Source organism: Asparagus officinalis, chromosome 10 (genome assembly GCF_001876935.1).
Source record: "Asparagus officinalis chromosome 10, Aspof.V1, whole genome shotgun sequence".
Lineage (NCBI taxonomy): Eukaryota > Viridiplantae > Streptophyta > Magnoliopsida > Asparagales > Asparagaceae > Asparagus > Asparagus officinalis.
In genome coordinates, this window is record NC_033803.1 from 3696751 (window position 1) to 3718044 (window position 21294).

At 35.8% G+C, this 21294-nt stretch overlaps 2 protein-coding genes across 6 annotated transcripts in view; one reads left to right on the top strand and one right to left on the bottom strand.

Annotated features, from left to right (window-relative positions):
• Positions 1-15704, bottom strand: part of LOC109825059 (probable polyamine aminopropyl transferase) — a 17694-nt gene extending 1990 nt beyond the window's left edge. For 3 of the 5 annotated variants that reach the window (XR_002242884.1, XR_002242883.1, XM_020391765.1), the window contains exons 1-8: positions 15330-15704; positions 14131-14183; positions 12746-12805; positions 12560-12637; positions 11710-11839; positions 11369-11421; positions 10125-10310; positions 5-180 (exon numbers count right to left, since the gene is read on the bottom strand). Coding sequence is in view for 1 of the 5 variants with exons in the window: in XM_020391765.1 (XP_020247354.1) it covers positions 31-180; positions 10125-10310; positions 11369-11421; positions 11710-11839; positions 12560-12637; positions 12746-12805; positions 14131-14183; positions 15330-15651 (1032 nt within the window). In the remaining 4 variants the exon portion in view is untranslated. Of the gene's footprint in view, positions 181-10124; positions 10311-11368; positions 11422-11709; positions 11840-12559; positions 12638-12745; positions 12806-14130; positions 14184-15329 lie in introns of all 5 variants that reach the window. The other 2 variants (XR_002242886.1, XR_002242887.1) reach the window with 2 other exon arrangements.
• On the top strand, positions 19711-20969 carry LOC109825935 (heavy metal-associated isoprenylated plant protein 39-like). Its single transcript, XM_020392851.1, has 3 exons — positions 19711-19807; positions 20101-20176; positions 20388-20969. The coding sequence occupies exons 1-3, from the start codon at positions 19802-19804 to the stop codon at positions 20723-20725; spliced, it is 420 nt and encodes a 139-aa protein (XP_020248440.1). The 5' UTR covers positions 19711-19801; the 3' UTR covers positions 20726-20969.

Here is a 21294-nt window from a genome sequence, read left to right on the forward strand (position 1 = left end):
CCTGAAAGAAAGGCTAGCTTGATGAGACTATCAGGAAGCAAGTTCACAAGGTCTCCAGTGTTTCACATTAGAGTTCAATGGTGAAGGTAATGCAGTTGACCAAGCATCCAAGTCTGGCAGTGGTCCTGTAAGTGCAAGATAGTTATCACTATCTTTTTCTTCCATTCTCTTCCAAGTTAGCTGCAATTAGTAAATAAGCCCAAAAATTAGTCTTTTGGATTAAAATGTTTTGCATTGGTGGTATATTCAAATAGAAAAAGAAAAAGAAACCTGCATTGATGCGTGAGTCATGTTGCAAAGCCATGAACAGGGTATAGATATAAGGATATTTGAAGTGTTAAAAAATGATATGTATACGTTGTAGACATAACCATAAATTATATGTATAGCTATGTACATCAGACATGCATACATACATATACACGTAATATGTGTGTGATATATTAGGATAAGACGTGATACAGCCTCAAGATTCACAACCAAATATTATACAAACCCTATCCCCATTCATATAGATCATGAAAAGTAAATTCCATCCAATTCAATCCAATTGCCTGTTCTAATAAAATAAATAAAAACAATTTCATTGCCTTCAAGCTAGTTCTAGGCCGATTGGCAATGGCAGACACATATCTACCAAATATTTCGCATATAATGGTGCATTTTTTGGTGTCTTACACCTATGTGTATATGGATGGTACATAAACTAATCTTAGCTGCAAGAACTTGTGAAATCTTCATCGGTCTGATTTGGACAAATTTTAAAAAGATTACTAGAATGTGACACTTTCTATAAATTAATAAACCATAATGTCATATTTTATAGTGTCGGTTATAAGAACATCACCAGTTTTTGTTTTGGCTGGACAAATGGTTAGGCTCATTTACTCTGTCTTCTTTATTTCCATCCTTATTTGCTATAACTTTGTATCCTTTTGCTGCTATTAATAGCATGTTAAAAAAAGAGGATAATATGTGGAGATGGAACATTCAGTTTAAGAAAGAAGTAGTTGGGGTTCTGGTTCCCCAATACTGTTCTATGATGAGATTAATAAATTTCATTTGTTTAGAGCAAAGGGAGGATACAAGGAAATGGCTTTGGGAAACAAAAGGGAATTTCACAGTGAGGTCTTTCTATCAAGTTTTAATTGATGGGGGTGTAAGATATGATTGTGCAAATTTATGGCAGCTTCCTATCCCTTTAAAAGTGAAAGTTCTAGTTTGGTTGGCACTTAGACAAAGCTTAAATACAAAGGATGTGCTGGAAAAGAAAGGAGTCCTCTTGGATAAAACTTGCTGTTTATGTTCTAAATTGGAGGAGAATCATACACATCTTTTCATCAAATGTGAGTTTGTTTACTCAATATGGAGATCGATTCAATTCAAACTGGAGACTGAGAATACTTTTAGTTTAGACTCTTTGAAAGATATTTGGCTTAATTGGAAGACTGGAGATATTGCGAATAGTAACCTGAAAAGGGATGTGATCATCTGTTCTTTGGTCTGGTGCATTTGGCAAGAACGTAACGATAGAATTTTTTTAGATAAAAAGAAGAAGTCCCTTGAGCTCTTGAACAAAATTATGACCTTCGCAACTTTTTGGCTAGGTGCTGAAAGAGTCTCTGCTCGAGCTGCTAGACTGAAGGAGAGGCGGAAAAAGAGGAATGCTGTTAACCTCCAAGCTGCTGGAGTGGCCAGAAATGAAGATAGAAATGTGGAGAGTTTGGTGATTCAGCTAGAGTGATGAGATACAAAAGGTGCAGTTGTGATGTTTTTTTGTTTTCTAAAACTAAAATCTCAGTTACATTGTGAACTGCTCTTCTTTTGGTCTTTTGTTAGATCTTTTTTGATCTTCCCTCTTTTGAGTATGTACAGAGGGGTGATGTTTTTCTTCTTTGTATGTAGTTGCTGATATGGACTGTAATACTCACTCTTGGTTGGGGGTGAGTATTTTATGTAACAACCATTTTTGTTAATTTAGCTGGCTGGATTACCTTTGTGGTAATCCATCCTTTTTCTCAAAAAAAAAAAGAACATCACCAGTTTATAATGGGATGGCATGCATTAATTTCTCTTTCTAGCTCCTAGGATGTTGAGTTATGTAACTCCAGAATTAGCTAATTGTGCCAGCTTCTTCTTTCATCCGCTTGAGACCCTATATGATGTATAAGAAGTTTGGGAGGTTGCTTCTTGGTCAGAAGAGATCTATGGATTGACCAATTGCTACATATCTCTATAAACATTGCAAGTCGTTATCTATAATCACACGAAATTGAAAAGGAAATGTGTACTTTATTCTTGAATTTTAAGATATTGAAAACAGAAATTCAGAACAAACACAAAATTATCTTTAACTTAATATTTGATTCAGGTTTCTATATAAATTTAATGTTAGATAATCTATAGCTACATGAAATCTCAAGAAGCACAAGCATGTTAGTTTACAATCAATGTTGATTACAGTGCAAAAAAATAACAATCTTGGAAGTCATCGTGATATAGAAATAATAGCAATGCCTGCGACAAAATCTTCATCCCAAATCTTTGGAGTACGCAATTTTCTAATGCAATTTTGTAAGAACTTACTTTATATTGAGTGTAGGCGTCAAAAAATGCTTACAGACATCCAAATATCACTCAAGACAAAGAGAAGGTGATAAACATCAGTATCTAAGTCATGGGAGATCATACAAGCCCAAAGGAAGCAAAAGGATCTTTGAATCAACACAAAACAATGTGAATTCACAGAACAACGCAAACTACAGCGTGTGGGCGCGGCAGCTCATGGTGCCGTGGCTACAGCGCGGCAGCTCATAGTGCCGCGGCTAAGACGCGGCAGTTCATAGTGCCGCGGCTTGGGCGCGGCAATCCATGGTGCCGCGGCTACTATAGGGGATGCTACAGCGGTTACGAGGTAGTTATGTGATGATTATGTGAAGTCTACGTGGCGGAGTATCAGAAATAGAACGTGTGCTGACGTGGACAAGCAGTTAAACCACGAAAAAAGGTGGTTAAAAGTCGTGGGAGGACAGTTTCAAGCACGATGGAACGTGCTAGTAACTGCCCCTGTGGCCGCTGCAGTTCATGCTGCCGCGCCAATAGCCGCTGCAGTCCGGGATGTCGCGGTCAAAGGGATAGTCGTTGATCGGCTATTTCTTCAGTTATTGTCCAAGGAGGCTATAAATACCCCCCTATGGACATCATTGACGGGGGGCTGAGCATTTTCCAGAGAGATTAGAGCAGAGAGCCTTGAGTTTTGGTGAATTAGAGCAAGAGAGCATTTTCCAGGGAGATTAGAGCAGAGAGCCTTGAGTTTTGGTGAATTAGAGCAAGAGAGAGAGTCTTCCTTCTTCACAAACATCCTCAAGAAGCTTCTAGCGAGTCCTAGAGATCTAAGCTCAGACTTGATCTTTGGAAGAGTGAACATCTTACATCGATAAGATATTCGCTTCAAATTCTTACTTCGATAAACGAAGGAAGAATCATTAAACCCCTCACGGTTCAATCAGAATCTGTGATTTGGTGGTCCACGAGTCAAAGCGCTCCCGGCACAGGCAAAGATCCCACGCAAGCAGCGATCCAAACAACGATCCTGCGTTTGTTTCTAAAAAGTTGTAATTTTCCTTTTGTTGTGTAAAAGAAGTCTTATAAAAAGACTATTTCTTTTGAATTTATTGTAATCGACCGAAGATATAATGAATTCCACAACGAAACCAACTTTTGACGCAAACAAGCTGGCGACCACAGTGGGAGCCAACGGTCTCGCTGCCGAGACCGTCGTGTCGCAGCCGATCAAGATTCCAGTTGAATCCATGGTCGAATACGAATTCGACCAGACCAAGTTTGAGGAATATCTCTCATCATCCTCTTCAAGATCTTCATTATCTCGCAAGTACAAGAGGATCTCACAATTGAGGAAGAGTTGCATGCCAAAGAAGGCACAAAATGAAGACTCTCGCTTGATTGTTGCTGAGAATTTCACTCGCAACACCTCTGCTCAAAATGGCTCTTATCTAATTGAAGAGTCATCGAATCAAAGCCCGACGACATTGACGAAAAGAGCTCGTCAGAGACAGCGTCAGCGTCTTGCTCGTCAAATAGCTAAGGCATTTGAACAAACCGACGGAGTTCGTTATTATGCGGACTTAGAGTCGAGGAAACAACAAGTGGTTCGTTCAACGCAACGACGAACTACTCACGTTTCTGCACAATTCACAACGGAGGAATGGACACTCATCAAAAGGGCTCGTTCGACCCTCCAAGAACGTATACAAAAACGTCGTGCAAACGTTGTTCATGCCCGTGCTCTCTTACAACAAAGACGAGAAAGGAGGAAGGAAACGGTGACCAAAGAATCACCAAAACTCCGCCAAGTTTGGATTCTGAAGTCTGGACTTATGCAAAATCAGCATTCGGAGCCCGTTAAGACTCCATACCCACAAGGGGGTGGTTCTAAACGTGCGACTCCCGACATAACCTTGGATCGCTTAAAGACAAAAATAAATTGTCCTGAGAATGCCAACAAGGTTTTACACCCCCAGAAGAAGACGCATTCACCAAATGATATCGTCATACCTGGGAGATCATACCAACAGACGATACGATTTTTTGGCAATCATACCGATGAATCGTATTATCAAGTTGAGGTTGTGAATAATTTTCGAAAGAGAGTTATTCGAGAGATAAACTCTCGTTGTTCCTGTGCACGACTCGTCAAAACAGCATTATCAGAATGTGACTGTTTCAAACGAGAAATCATCCCACGAAAAGTCTCTGCATTATCAAAGCCTAAGCTGAGACATTTCCGCAAAAGAAAATCAGCTGCCCAAAATGATGAATTCCCTGAAGTCACCATCAACGTAGCTGATAGAAGAAAGTCTAAACAGCATTCAAGTGACTCAAATCCCGACTTTTCCCCGAAAGGAAAAGTCAATCCAAGAATTGCTCAAAGGATGTCTCGACTCCAATTAGGAGCTATCAGACGCAGAGACTACAAGAGAATGCAAGAAGGAATGTCCTCGGAGGATGAATTCTCGGACACTTATTCTGCAATCGCTTCTGATGATACAATGTCTAGCACAGGACAAATCAGAGAAGTATTCACAATCACTGCTGATCAGTTCACTCAAATACTTCAGGAAGCTCTAGCCAAACAACGTGAAGAAATTAGAGCTGAAGTGAAGACAGAAATGAAGTTGGCTATCCAACAAATGAGAGAACTGTTAACTCAACAGCCTCAACCTCCTGAGTCCAATCAGCGACTTGAATCCAGCCACCACACTCGGAATGTTGTAGAGGACAGTGATCCAGAGGTGGATGAAGTCATTATGGCTGATACACCTCCCAATGACAATAACGCTGGGGGTGGTTTAACGGATCCTCCTATATATATATATATATATAGAAAAATGGGTATGCTTGGTGCCAAGCACAAATTGTCTAGACTTTATTATAAAAGATGCATACATACTAGATAACAAGACATAATATCCCAGATCTAGAAGTTTAAGTCCCAAAATATCAGCAAAAAGACAGTCAAACAGGAATAGTCTAGACTCTATTATAATAAATTAACAACATGCATCTAATCTAATCTCATCATCATCATGACGTTCCTCCTATGCTCCATCATCGCTATCCTCCCTGGAATCCATCTCCATACAATCCCTCGTCTGAAACATCATCATCAAAGACAAGTGGCTCTTCTTCATTTGTTTGTGGATTTTCATTTGTTTATATACCCAATAGCAACAAATTCATGGCTATGAACCATGAATTTTGTTTTCTTTTTTTCATTTTGACACAATAACAAATAAGCAAGCTTACTTAAGACATCACAATTTTCAAATGTTATAGCCCACGATTTATGTATATTTTGTTGCTTTTGACCCTAATTGAACATATTTCTTATTCGAAATTTCATGTGCATAAAATCCACGATATTTGCTCTTTACATCTATTTCGACCCATTGGCAACGAAACATACATACCTAAAAATTTCGGGACTTGCATGGATTATAACCCACAATTTCAGCCTATATTTGTTAGTTTCAACCCAATGGAAATTAAATTTTTCTTTCATAAAAAATTGTGATTTTTACGAGCTATAACCTACATTTTTCGTCCTACGAGTCAATGGCAAAAAAGTACATGTATTTAAAATTCTTGAATTTCATGCGCTAAAGCCCATGGTTGGTTTCCGTTATTCTATGTTTTGACCCAATAGCAAATGTTTGGCCGTTACCGATCGATCAATCTAATTCATATATTATAACTAACGATTTTGACAGATTATAGCTAACGATTTTGACAATTTTTTATCATCTCATCTCAATGACAAGTAATCGTACACAATACAAAATTCACAACTTTCATGGGATCATCCATAATTTTTGTCAATTTTTATTCGTTTCGACCCAATGGTGATTAAGTTTATTGTAACCCAATGGTGATTCGTTTCAACCCATTACTTTTGTCCAATTACAGTCGTTCAACCAATGACAACCTCTGGTTACAACCCAGGATTTTAGCAATTTTTGTTCATTTCATCCCAATGACAAATTACTATACGTACTTCAAATCAAAATTATTGATTTTGATGGGTTACAATACATGATTTTTATCAAGTTTCGTTCTTTGAAAAAATCACAAATAAGTATGTGTACCTTAAAATTCACGATTTTCGTTAGCTACCCAAGATTTTTTCCATTTTTGTCTGTTTTGAAAAATGTAATTAATTGGGAGTACAATTCAAAATTTGTAATTTACATGGATTATGACCCACGATTTTCTAGAATTATCATTTGTTCCCCCAATGGCAACTAATTACACGAACTTCAAAATTCGCAATTTGCATGGGCTAATAATCCATGATTTTTGTTACTTTCATTATTTTTATCCATGAAAAATAGATATATATATACTTCGAAATTCACGATTTTCATTAAATTCGTCCATTATGAACACGACTTTGTTCATTTCAACCCAATGGCAATAAACAAAGTATATTTCAGAATTTGTGATTTTATGGGCTACAAACCACAATACTTGCTCATTTTCTTTGTTTCGATCTATCGTCAATCAATCATGCATACCATACCAAAAACTCGCGATTTTTATAGGTATAATCCACAATTATTTTTCAATTTTAGAAAATTTCTTTCTTTTATAAAAAAAAGTGGCTTACATAAGTTATATTATCCACGATTTTTATCAATTTTCGTTCTTACTCTCAGTGAAAAATAAGTATGTGTAATTCAAAATTCATGATTTTCATGGCCTAAAGTACATGTTTTAGCCAATTTTTTTCCATTTCAGCACAATAGCCATGAATTATGCAAACTTCAATAATCACAATTTTCAATGGTTATAACCCACAATTTTTGCCCATAATCAGTCGTTTGACCAAATGACAATTAATTGTGTCTACTTCAAATTTCAAGAATGTCATGGGCTAAAGCCCACATTTTTTCACAATTTCATTCTTTTCGACCTAATGGAAATTAAGTAATTGTTTCTTCAAAAGTTGCATTTTCATCAGCTATAAAGCGATTTTTGTTAGTTTTCGTTCTTTGACCCAATGACAAATAAGTATATTAATGATTTTCAAATTTCATAGGTTTTAACCCATGAATTTTGTCCATTTTTATTAGTTTCGACTTAGTGGTAATTAATTTGGCATACGCTTAAAATTTTGCAATTTTCATAGGTTACAACCCACAATTTTTGTGTAGTTTAATTTATTACGACCCAACGGCAACAAATTATGTATCCTTCAAAATTCGTGATTTTTATGAATTATAAGCCAGGAGTTTTGTTAATTTTTGTCCGTTTTGACCCAAATAATAAAATTATTTGTACTTAAAATTTCACAGTTTCCATAGGCATTAGCTCACGATTTACATCAACTCAAAGACAATTAACTAAACATATCTCATATTCGAAGTTTCATGTGCTATAATCCACAACATTTGCTCATGACATCCGATTTGACCCATTGGTAACTAAACACGTGTACAAAAGAATTTGCGATTTTCATGAGTTATAACCCACGATTTTAGTCCATTTTCGCTAATTTCTACCTAGTAGCAATTAAAATTTTCTTTCATTAAAAATTACGATTCTCATGGGCTATAATCCAGGATTTTTGTTCTTCAACCCAATCGCAAAAAAGTATGCATACTTTAAAATTCGTGATTTTTATGTGCTACAATCAATAGTTGTTTTTCTTTTTCGCACTTTTCGAGCTAATAGCAAAATTTGTCCATCATCAATTGTTCAAACCAATAGCAATTAATTATGATTATTCAATTTCACGATTTTAATGGATTATAACTCACAATTTTGACAATTTTCGTTCATTTCATCCTAGTGACAAGTTATTATACATGCTTCCAAATTCCCAACTTTAATATGGTATAAATCATTACTTTTGTCAATTTCAATTCGCTTTGTCCAAAAGACAATTAAGTTCGGGTACTTCAATATTCGCAATTATAATGCATTATAATCCTTGTCCAATATTGATCACTCGACTAAATGGAAATTAATTATCACTTGAACTTCACGATCTTTGATGTGTTATATAACCCATAATTTTGGTAATTTTTGTTAGTTTTGTCCAAATGATACGTAATAATACGTACTTCAAAAGCAACGATTTTTATCTATTTCCGTTCATTTCAACCCAATGGCAATTAACAAAGCATATTTTAAAATTCGCATTTTGTAAGAACTTACTTTATATTGAGTGTAGGCGTCAAAAAATGCTTACAGACATCCAAATATCACTCAAGACAAAGAGAAGGTGATAAACATCAGTATCTAAGTCATGGGAGATCATACAAGCCCAAAGGAAGCAAAAGGATCTGTGAATCAACATAAAACAATGTGAATTCACAGAACAATGCAAACTACAGCGTGTGGGCGCGGCAGCTCATGGTGCCGCGGCTACAGCGCGGCAGCTCATAGTGCCGCGGCTAAGACGCGGCAGTTCATAGTGCCGCGGCTTGGGCGCGGCAATCCATGGTGCCGCGGCTACTATAGGGGATGCTACAGCGGTTACGAGGTAGTTATGTGATGATTATGTGAAGTCTACGTGGCGGAGTATCAGAAATAGAACGTGTGCTGACGTGGACAAGCAGTTAAACCACGAAAAAAGGTGGTTAAAAGTCGGCCAATAGCCGCTGCAGTCCGGGGTGTCGCGGTCAAAGGGATAGTCGTTGATCGGCTATTTCTTCAGTTATTGTCCAAGGAGGCTATAAATACCCCCCTATGGCCATCATTTAGAAAGAGGCTGAGCATTTTCCAGAGAGATTAGAGCAGAGAGCTGCCGCGCCAATAGCCGCTGCAGTCCGGGGTGTCGCGGTCAAAGGGATAGTCGTTGATCGGCTATTTCTTCAGTTATTGTCCAAGGAGGCTATAAATACCCCCCTATGGCCATCATTTAGAAAGAGGCTGAGCATTTTCCAGAGAGATTAGAGCAGAGAGCCTTGAGTTTTGGTGAATTAGAGCAAGAGAGAGAGTCTTCCTTCTTCACAAACATCCTCAAGAAGCTTCTAGCGAGTCCTAGAGATCTAAGCTCAGACTTGATCTTTGGAAGAGTGAACATCTTACATCGATAAGATATTCGCTTCAAATTCTTACTTCGATAAACGAAGGAAGAATCATTAAACCCCTCACGGTTCAATCAGAATCTGTGATTTGGTGGTCCACGAGTCAAAGCGCTCCCGGCACAGGCAAAGATCCCACGCAAGCAGCGATCCAAACAACGGTCCTGCGTTTGTTTCTCAAGAGTTGTAATTTTCCTTTTGTTGTGTAAAAAGAAGTCTTATAAAAAGACTATTTCTTTTGAATTTATTGTAATCGACCGAAGATATAATGAATTCCATGACAAAACCAACTTTTGACCCAAACATTGAGGAACACCCATTCATAAGTGGCTGGGGAAATTAGCACAAACGAATTGCATATACAGGACAATATCAAGGGAAGTGCCAAAAATGTCATAAAAATCAGGCAACTTGGTCAATCCATAAACTATTAAACCTCACTAAACTGTATTTACATGCATTTTACAATATAATAAGTACACATATCAAGATATAAAACGAGCAGTAATATACCTTTCCAGGAAATACTCGGCACAAAGCCCTAACGGTAGAGTTCTGTATCCAGGAACCACTTAAAGATGCATGTGGATTTAGCATCTGATCACTACTGGCTAACATTTCAGCATGCGCCCCACCACAGTTCACCATGATTCGACCATGAGGCATCAACTTTTTCTCAATCTCCAGCCATACTGCATCCTGTTGTGCACAATAGGGAGGTAACATCTAAGCAGTTTTACTTTAAAAAAAACGTGAGAGAAGATATAAAGAATGCAACAATCAGAACATAAAAGGCATTTTGAACTTTTTCCCCAAAGAATTTTAAGGAACTATCATAACTAAGAAACCCAAAACTTGAGAAATGTAAAAAAGAATGCATGTTCATGAATGGAAAATTATCATCATTTAATATAGCAGAAACATAAAGAGAGTTGATATACGTAAAAATGTATAATGTTACATAGCTAATTATCTACGTATTTGTGGATGCACAAGTGTACGTGCACGCGCGTGTTTTCTGTGTGTCTGCACGTGTGTAGTCGTAAATGTACAGAATTAAATTACACACAATGTTTTTTTTTAAGGTCATGGATGGGGTTTCAAAGATGAAAACCCCCAGCCTTAACTACATTGCCTAGAATTGGTTGTTACAAAAAAATAGATGCACCCCAACTCCATACACACAAATATTGTTATACATTTTAAATCTTTTAATGTAATACCAGGCAAATTTAATGCTACTTATAATTCTATCTACTTGGCATGCATATAAAATTAATTTTATAAACAACTTTCGACATACTTATTATTATTATTATTATTATTTTGATACATTATTCTTCGTGTGACACTGCTCTGAAATTAAATTAAGTGAACATAATCAAATTTCTTTCAAAAGTATGTTTTCCAAAATTTCATGAAATGAGCAATATATTTCTCATGGATGTCAATAACATGACTATTGAACAAGAAGTCAGCTAACATAAACAGCACAATATTCTCTCCAGGACCACTTATTCAGAAAATGTCTCATATTAATACGCAAAGTAATCAGACAGTGCTGTAGTCATGTGAGATATCAGTTTCTTAAACTGGTTTTTACTCATATAAAAGTAGCCAGCAAATGCGGTCTAAACATATTTATTATAACATGATAGATCAAAAGGTTAACACAAAATAGAAAAGGCTTAAAAATAATAAACTGGAAATTTTCTCATTGTCAAAGAACAGTGGAAAATGTAAAGTATGAGACAAACCTCCTGTAATTGTGGTAAAACCTTTCCATCAGAAAATAAATCAACAATGATTCCTGTAGCGAGAAACAAGGGAGAAAAATTAACTAGATAGTAGATAATGCATTAGTTAGTTATTACAAATAAATCAAATCTCTGGCTTGTTTATTGACCATGAAGTTTACAAATACCAAGTTATAATCACTTTACTGCACACATCAGAAACTCAGTGGCAACTATCTACAATTTGGAACTTATTATTTACAATTGCCAGTTTATGCTGTCCAATCAAAATAGCAACTGTTGATACAGAAAACATTGGTCCAAAATACAAGAGAAATGCCTTACAAGAATAAAAGTTTTACCAGCAAACCCTCCTTGAACTGCCACAGATGGAGAAAGCGCATCACCAATGTGGACAGAAAGTGAACCACCGGCTTCTGTACATCTCTCCAGAGCAGATAAACCAAAATAGTCCCTTGACATGTCAACCAACTGTCAAGATATAGGACAGGTTTATCTCACAAGCTAAAGAAGAAGAAGAAAAAATCACTAGCAGAGTAACCAGGAAAAACCAGCGCAAATTTTACAAGCTGTATCAGGACTACTTAGAGAAAAGTTTAAACGTGTAGAGCCCATGATAAACATAAATAACAAGAGAAAATTTCTCAAGAAAAAGATTATCCTTCTATATATATTACATATACAAGTTTGTTTTAGCAGACATAGGTTGCAGAACTTTCATCTCAATGCAGGTGGTTATGAGAATGTTGATGATTGATCCTTGAATACATGTGCTTAACTGGCATAATCTATATAGTTTTCTTTTAATCCATCAACTGATCTACTATGTACCATGACGAGCCCCTCTTGTCCATAGTTTCTTTTGACAGGTTGAAAGCTGCTAGCAAAATCTCATCCTAGTGCCAACACCATTTTGATGAGTACTGTTAATATTTGATGATATTATTATGGTCTGCATGAAGTTGGTAGAAAGTCGTATTAAATTATAAAATTTCAAGCTTTGAGTATCTGTACAGAGCACTTATACAGAGTCTTTGACTGGAAAAAAAAATATTATACCTCAAATGCAAAGCTAAACACAATCTGAAATACATTGAAAAGATGAGATGGATACCTTGTCTAACTGAACTATTTTAAACTATTTCATAGAAATAATAAACTAATAATTGGTAGAATTGAATTGCATCTTACAATCTCATCAATCTCCCAACCTTCTATATGCAGTGAAGGCCACAAGTCAAGCAGCAAATGGGCTGCTGTTCCTGCACCCTGGAAGAGTTGCATATTGAAGAGCGTAAGTTTTAGTTTGGTTGTTCTTTAATGCAAAATACAAGAATTTAAGAAAAAGGATAACTTATATATAGATGCGTAAATTACCAAACCTAATATTGCAATAGGGCCTTTTGGTATAATAGCTGGAAGACTTGCAAACTCATCCTACAAAATGCACAAAGAGGTAACTGTGAAAATGGAGGTAACCATCCACTTCTGTTGCTAAATAAGCGACAAGAAAGATCATTGATCATTTTGGCATCGTAAACCAAAGCCCTGAATTGCAAAAAAGGAAATAATAATAATAATAATAATAAAGAAATGTAAGCAAAATTTCGTTTACATTGGAAAATGTTTTAGATAAGGAGAAATGAGCAATTAAAAAGGATAAGTAAAAGAAAAGGGAACCAAGATGATAGTGGTGAAACCTGTGAGACATTTTAGACACAATTATAAAATCTGATTAATAAGCGAAATGTCTGACTAACTTCAGTTATTTTCCCCCTGCCAAACTCGTCTGAATGAACGTGTGCAACTTAAACTGACGAACAAATCTAAAAGAAGACAAGAAATTGCACCATGTATTACTTCTGGAATGTTACGGCAAAAGAAATGGACAATGATTCCTGCAAGTATTATGAGTAAAGGTAAAATTTACTGCCTGTCCTGTAGATCTCGCCAGGATTTATAAGATTCATGTTCACAAATATATAGACTCTCATCTACTCTTTTCTGGAGCTAGTCACTTGATGGTCATCAAAATTGACAATCCACAATAGACATTACATACAATATCACTAAAGATACCTAAGAACCAAAAGTAAAGTTTTTTTTTTGTCTCCTCATTATTGACTAATTGGTGATATTTTGATACAATTGGCTCTATTGTGTGAAGAAAAATGTGAGACTTGCTAACTTCTTGAGGAGATGGATTTCAACAGGGAATTAATGTGAGACATTATTTTGTTTGATAAAAAGGCATTTTGTAGCATACAACAGAATCCAATGTACCAAACAAAGCAAGAATTTACAGTTCAGGTAGTTTCCTGACAGGAATATTGTATTGCTTGTACTTTTAGTTCATAGCCGCCAGGAACTTGCTCGAGCAGTTTGAGATTATATGAGAGTTGTTGAAAGAGTATTACACTATTTTCATGGTTAGAGATCTATATTGTCCGCATAATATTGTTAAATATTAATGCAAATCTTCTTAGTCTAAATCATTTGAAATTTCTACTAGGGTCATATGAATGCAGCATAATCAGAAGCCTGAATGATAAACTGCATGCCACAAAAGGAGGAGGCTTGTGTTACTTTGCGGAAATAATTACAAGTTTGCAATCCACATTAGCAATTCCAAAGATAATAACTCTTTTAACATTGTCAAAAGCATATAGACAGTTGTATTTGACAATTTATCTCGCAATTAAGGAACCTTCAGAAATTTAAACTTGGGCGTGAACATCTTTGTAAGAAGAATTGTTCCATACCCAGTATGAACCTGTCCATTTTTGCTCCTTGTTCAGCATGCTATGAATATTATCTGTACATATCACAAACATTAAATTACTTAGAAAGAAATTGCACCACCGCCACCATACCGTAGTCTGCTAAGCAAATAACCAGTAGCATAGGCACATTGGAATCTTCAAAATTTGACACTCATATGCATGTATGTGTGTAGGCATGTGCTATGGTTGAGTTTGGCGCACAACAAATTTTGTTTAGTATAGATGGTTTGCAAGTGTAACTGGAAGGTTACAATAAACTATTCATAAGTGATTTGTAAATCATGCATGGACTCTATAAATGTATGCATGTACTTATTTCTGCATGTATATACATATACATGCATTACGTCTGTGCACAAGTTGTATGTTTAAGTATGTGTCAAGTGCGAATTATGCAAAATGGACATTCAATTATGAAGTTGGGTCCATGTAGACATGTACCTGACCCAAAACGTCTTCAACATTTTATGACACTTTTGTTGGTATGTGATGTGATAACTAGTATGTGCAGTTGCACAGGCACACAAACATTAATGTATGACTTGGGGGGAAAAGTTGTCTTATGCATGTAGGCATTAGCAAAAATATAATATTCTTATTCATTCTTTGATTGCAATCATTTTGGTTCATGTTTTATTTTTAATCAAAAAGGAATGTAGTTTGATTCTGCTCATTTGTATCCATAATTTCCTTTAAACTGCTGCAGCTACATTTTTGAGTTGGGGAACGTAGCATGCTATCTTGTAAACAACCTTTTGAGGAATGAAATCGGGCTGGGATCTTGAGTCTGAGACACCACCCTCTCTCTGAAAAAAATTGCATTCACAGTTTCCAGTCCAACAATGGAAACTACCCCGGGAAAACCAAGGAAAACATTACTACACAAATTGAAAGGAAGAACTAGATATCTATATTGACTAATAAACTTCCAAATCTTGGATAGCAACTCTATCCAAATTCTCAATTAGTATGCCAAAATACCATCTTTTTTAGTGTAAAGGTCTCGATTCTTGCACTACAGGTATACGGACCAAGAATAATCAACTGAATTTTGTTCGATTTTAACAGGAATAGCATTAACCATTCAACTTTCAATCCAACAACATTCGCACGCATACAACCACAGACATTTACCAAACGACACAGTATCAACTAGCCAAGATTAGGGTACTACTCACGAGTGGAATCAAGAAGCAAAACCCTAGAATCAGGAGTATCCACGACCACGATGTCATTGTGCTCGCTTCGCATTGCCGCCAGAACCGAGTAAGACGGCGGAGGCGATTCCTCCGCATCATCTCTCCTCTCTTCCTGTTTCTGAGCTTTGGCGATCAGGCGAGGAGATCGAGAGAACGAGGCGCGGGTTTCCTCCCGAGATTTACACCGACGTAGCTGAAATGAATCCGGTGTAGAGCGACGAGCGATGGTGATTCTGTTGCCGCCGCGAATTCGATCGGAGAGAGGAGGAAGAGGAGGCCTCATCGGCATCGCCGTCGCCATTTTTGATAGTTTAGTGAGTTCTGAGCTCTCGCTTGGTATGCTCTGCTTCGCTCTTCAGGATGAGGCTTTTGATGCCCGTTATAGCCTTGGCCCACATATATATCGGTTTAGGGAAATTTTGTAAAATAGACCGTTTTTATAAAGTAATTAGTGAAATAGACCACTTTTGAGAGTAATTAGCAAAATAGACCTCTTTTTGACAAAAGAGGTCGATTTTGAAAAAATGACTTCAGAAAACATACGGGGCTAGTAGTCCCGTATGTTTAAAGCTAACTAATCTAATGATTAGTGCACTAATCATTAGATTAGTTAGCTTTAAACATACGGGACTAGTAGTCCCGTATGTTTTCTGAAGCCATTTTTTCAAAATCGACATCTTTTTGACCTATTGGCTAAAAAGAGGTCTATTTTGCTAATTACTTTTAAAAGTGATCTATTTCGCTAATTATTTTATAAAAACGATCTATTTTGCAAATTTTCCCATCGGTTTATTCATTTCGGATACAGATAGAAATCTGAATACATATATACACGTGGATATATATAAGCAGATATAAATGCGAAAACTAGATATTATTAAAAAAATATAGTTCGTATGATATAAAAGAGTTCATTAATATATTCATTAGATGTGAAAAGCTAAGATTAAACATATTGATCATCAAAATTAACCTCAAACCTATAATCTAGGATTAAAACTATTGTATCAGTATGATATTTCGAATACGGATTCGAATATTTCACTACGAAACCATATCTGTAACTATATCCTATCAGTTAGAGATTTAACTAAACATATCCGTATCTTAACGGATATGGTTACTGATATTTTTTCGCATACCAACATGGTTTATCAGTTATCACTCGTATTTTCAGCAATGCCAATTAATTAAACAGCTTTAATCCGGATTTATTTGAGGTTAATGGGAATTATTATATCATATGTCCGTGAAGGAATTCTAATCATGTGGCTCAATCTCAATTAATGTTGTTTTTTTTAAGAATTGATATGTATGGATTATCGATATGCTCTGGACCAACAGGAGAATAAGAAAAAGAGGTACACAAATATTTGCAAGCGTATTGAATTAATTTGTGAGCGCAAGAGTTGTCCGATCTTTTAACATGAAGGACGGAGGAGGATTTAAATTAATCTCTTGAAGAGGGACCAACATTTTGGCGTGATACTTAAGATATTCTCAAGGGGTGTTAGTTAATTAGAACATTTTCATGCAAAGTAGGATAATAGTTAAAGTGAAATAATTTTTTACTAGTGGAATATTTTAGTGAGATAATAGGAACAAATTTGTAAAACAGAATATTTTGATAAAATAACGCATGATAAATTTTTATAATCATGAAATATACATTTATGCATTTTAAGGATATAAATATTATTTATGTATTTTAAACTTACGATTATTAATTGATAATTATTTACAAGAGTGTTATTTACTATTAAATAAATTTTGGTTATACTATAAGACATTGACAATTATTATTATAATATATATTGTGGCTTTCTTATTTTTTAATTATTATCATAATACAAGTCCTAAAAAAAGTTTTTCTCATTTTTCTTTCTTTTTTGCTTACCGATATCTCTTTCACTCATCTCTCAATTTTATTGTTTAATAAATTATAGATTGATACAATCTTTACTTTAAATTAATTATATAATTATAATATTGGGTAAAAAAGAAAATATTAGAGATGATTAAGAGGAGACGATATCTAATTTGATGGCATAGTCTAATGATGATGATGATCATAGTAGGAAAGAAGTAAAGAAAAAATATAAAAAAATAAATCTAATAAAAATATAAAAAAACAAATCCAATAAAGCAAATAGGAGTTCTAGTGTTTTACCACCTAGTTGTAAGCTAAAACTTGGGATAATTTGAGAGACTAGAACTCTCATGTTTGTATAGAAAATAACTAAAGTGAGATAACTTTATACAATTATCCTAGTTCTAATTTCGTTAGAGTTTTAGTTGACTAATATTGTAAAATTTTATTCTAGTTTTTGTTGATATTAGTTGGCCCAAAGGCCTGTTGATGGCCTGTTACCTAAAGGCCCAGTTCCCCTCTACATTTGCCCTAGCCTCCTCTATTCCTCTCTCCTACCCGATGGTACTCAATCATTTTCCCATCTCTGTGTTCTGATGGCCGCCGCTATGAGTCCCATCTCCCATCCTTGTAGGTCGGCTCCTACCACTCGAGACCTTAGGTTTTTCCCTCTCGTGTCGGCTACCCCCTTCTACTTGACTCGAAGGGCTGGTAGTAGCTCGAGGTGGGGTAAGACGAAGAGGCAGAGAAGAGTGAGCTCATGTGAGCTTTGTGCGATCCCCCTCCCTTCTGTGAGCTTAGTGCTCCTGTGAGCATTGTGCTCTCACCCCTTTGTGCGATCCCCCTTTCCTCTCTGTGAGTGATTTGAGAGCAAATCAGTAGCGAGCTCTCCCTTTGTGTTCTTGGTGGTGCATTGGAGAGAAGATCAGAGACTGGTTGAGCAGGCTTCTGAGCCAAACATCGACGACAACGATCCTCAACAGTTTTAGTTCTAGTTTACTAACACTATAAAATTTTATTTTAGTTCTAGTTGACTAACACTATAAAATTTTATCCCACAAATTATCCTAGTTCTAGTTTTGGATTTTATTTGACTAACCCCCCATGAGGGTAATCAATAGCATAATTTATCATAAGCATCAAAGAGAGACAATCCGATTCCAAAATGATGTCAATCCCACCCTTAGATTGAGCCAACAAAGGCCCGAAGGCATAGCACGCGCTTCAATCTCAAACAGAGACGAGGGAGGACCGAAAGTATTATAGGAGAGTAAATGTTGACCCCGCTCACTTCAATCAAGTGTTGTTATGAGCTTTGTCTCTCCTTATTTACTTGCTTGGTGGAGATGGAGTCATATCATTATAATGAGGGAATCCCTACGTAAGACAAGAAATATATATATTTCTCATATATTTTTTAAAAACTAAGTTCAGAGCTAGCTAGATTAATAGAGGTTCATCAACCGCACATATAAGTCAGTTGAAAGATATTAATTCTTTTTATTGATGGATAAGTAAAATCTTAAGCTTTTTACCCCCATTGATACCTCTTCTATGATTTTGTTATTATTATGTCTAATTAAGATGGACGGAAAAATTGGGACTCTACGTTGTGTGATAAAAGAATTCACGACAAAGATACTAACTTTATAGGTGTCACTTCTGTATAGAATACCTCTTTTTTTTTTTGTATATGTGTGTGTTTTTCACTTGTGATCTTGTTAGCATCAAGAATGGGTTACCTCATCAAATATTCCTTGTAGAAAATAACCTTTAATTCTTCTTTGGATTTCTCAGCTAATCAACCATAATTTATTGGATTTTGTTATTGTCATATCCCTATAATTAGGTACAAGTAGGCCTCAACACTTATGCGTTGTATCTACTGACTAATTTGTTTGAGCACATAAAACCTCATCATTAAAGTTAGTTTAACTCAAATGATTTGCTTTGAACAATTAGGACTTATCCATTACGTCACATCAGCAATATCCAATATGCATGAGTTGCACTAATTAGATGAAGATACCATGACCTGGGCATGCAGTAGTTATCTTAATTAACAAGAACTGGCTCATGACTGCAACCTTAATATCATCTTAATTAGCAAGAGAATTTATATTCAAAAAAATAAAGATTAAAAATATCAACATCTTGCATAACAAAAATATTGTGAGCCATCAAAGTGGGGATTAGCATAACAACACAATCCTGCTTCAAATTTCAACCACGTACTCAACTTGGAAAGTTGCTTGCCCTTTTCACACTTTCATAATTGGGTGCACTTTTGACTAGATGAAGTATCTAGCGAGCGTCATCTTCATTAAATATGGATAAATATATATATATATATATATATACTCAACTTGGAAAGTTGCTTGCCCTTTTCACACTTTCATAATTGGGTGCACTTTTGACTAGATGAAGTATCTAGCGAGCGTCATCTTCATTAAATATGGATAAATATATATATATATATATATACTCCCCTCTTCTTGTACTCTTTTCAGCTCCCCATTTTCTCCCCAAATTTATATCTAATCATTTTATTGCATTCACATTCACTTGCACAGAGAGAGCTATGAAGGTTAGTATTCTGTCATCTCATAAACATTAATTCCTTGGTTCTCTTTAATTAATTTCTTCAAAAGAGTAATTGATGGTCGCTCTGCTTTTAGCTCTTTTGGGTATATGATCTTGTATGTGAGTGAATATTTAGTGGTTTTCGTGTGTTATGAACCTGCTTCTGATTTCATAACTGATGTTTTTATATATTTTCTCGATGTCTATATGTTCATTTTAATACTGAACTCAGTTATATATATACTACTTGGTCTATAATTAATGCTAACGATATCAAATTCAATGGCTTGATTGCAGAAAATTGTGTTGAAAGTGGAGTTACATGATGACAGAGCCAAACAAAAAGCTCTCAAGGCTGTTTCATCTATCCCAGGTATTAATTCTCTCTATTTCATTTGAACTAACTTTCAGCAGTATTTTTTCTTTTCTTTTTCTCTTGCTTGGTTGAATGGAGATAATGAGATAATTTCTGACATAAAATTTGCTGAGACGCGAAGCAAAATCTCTAAAAAAAAATTCCGTCAAAACAAACGCAAAATTTTGATTGAGGACTTTGATTCTGACAAAACTCTTGACTCCTTCAGGGATAGATTCGATCGCCGCGGACATGAAAGAGCAAAAGCTGACTGTCACAGGCTCAGTAGATCCAGTGACTATAGTGAGCAAACTAAGAAAACTATGGCACACGGAGCTTTTCTCCGTCGGGCCGAAGGAAGCGCCGAAGAAGGATGAAACCAAGAAAGAGGAGCCCAAGGGGGAGGAAGGAGAGAAGAAGGAGGAACCAGATAAGAAGCTTGATCCGCAGGAACAATTCTACCAAGAGCTTGTGAAGGCAGCTTATAGGAACTACGATCCTCATATGACCGCCAACTATTACGTGCAGAGCGCAGAGGAGAATCCAAATGGTTGCGTTGTTGCATGATGAGAGGAACAAAGATTCAGGAGTCGAGAGCTTTGTGGTAGTTATTTGATGGCTTGGGAGTGTTTTCTGTCGCAGTAAATATTGTTATTGGCGGTAATGAGTGTAAATAAATAGTTACTGTCTATGGTTAGGGTTAGTACAGTTTAATTTTGAGTCCATGTGATAAGTTTTTATGTGTTACGTGGACGATTATGTCAATTTTTTAATGTTTTGGTAGGTTATGAATATAGGTCTTGTATATATGGATACCGATACGAATACAAGTATCTAAGTTTTTATGAATATAGTGTTTATCCTGTTTATTTTGTGTCTATGTCAATTTCTCCTTCTTTTTTTTTTTTTTGGGGGGGACAGGAAATGGAGTTTTCTTGTTGAATCAATCCACGTCTGTAGTTTTGTTCTTGAGTTGCATGTATTTGAAGTTGTGGGCGAAGGTGCTTTTATCCGTGGGCAATGTTAACCTTCACCCATTTATGGTACTTTTAAGCTAAATTTAACATTTCCACCTTAAAAAAATAACAATTATTCTTTTTATTTTTATTTTGTTGGTCTCAAGAAACTAAGCCAAC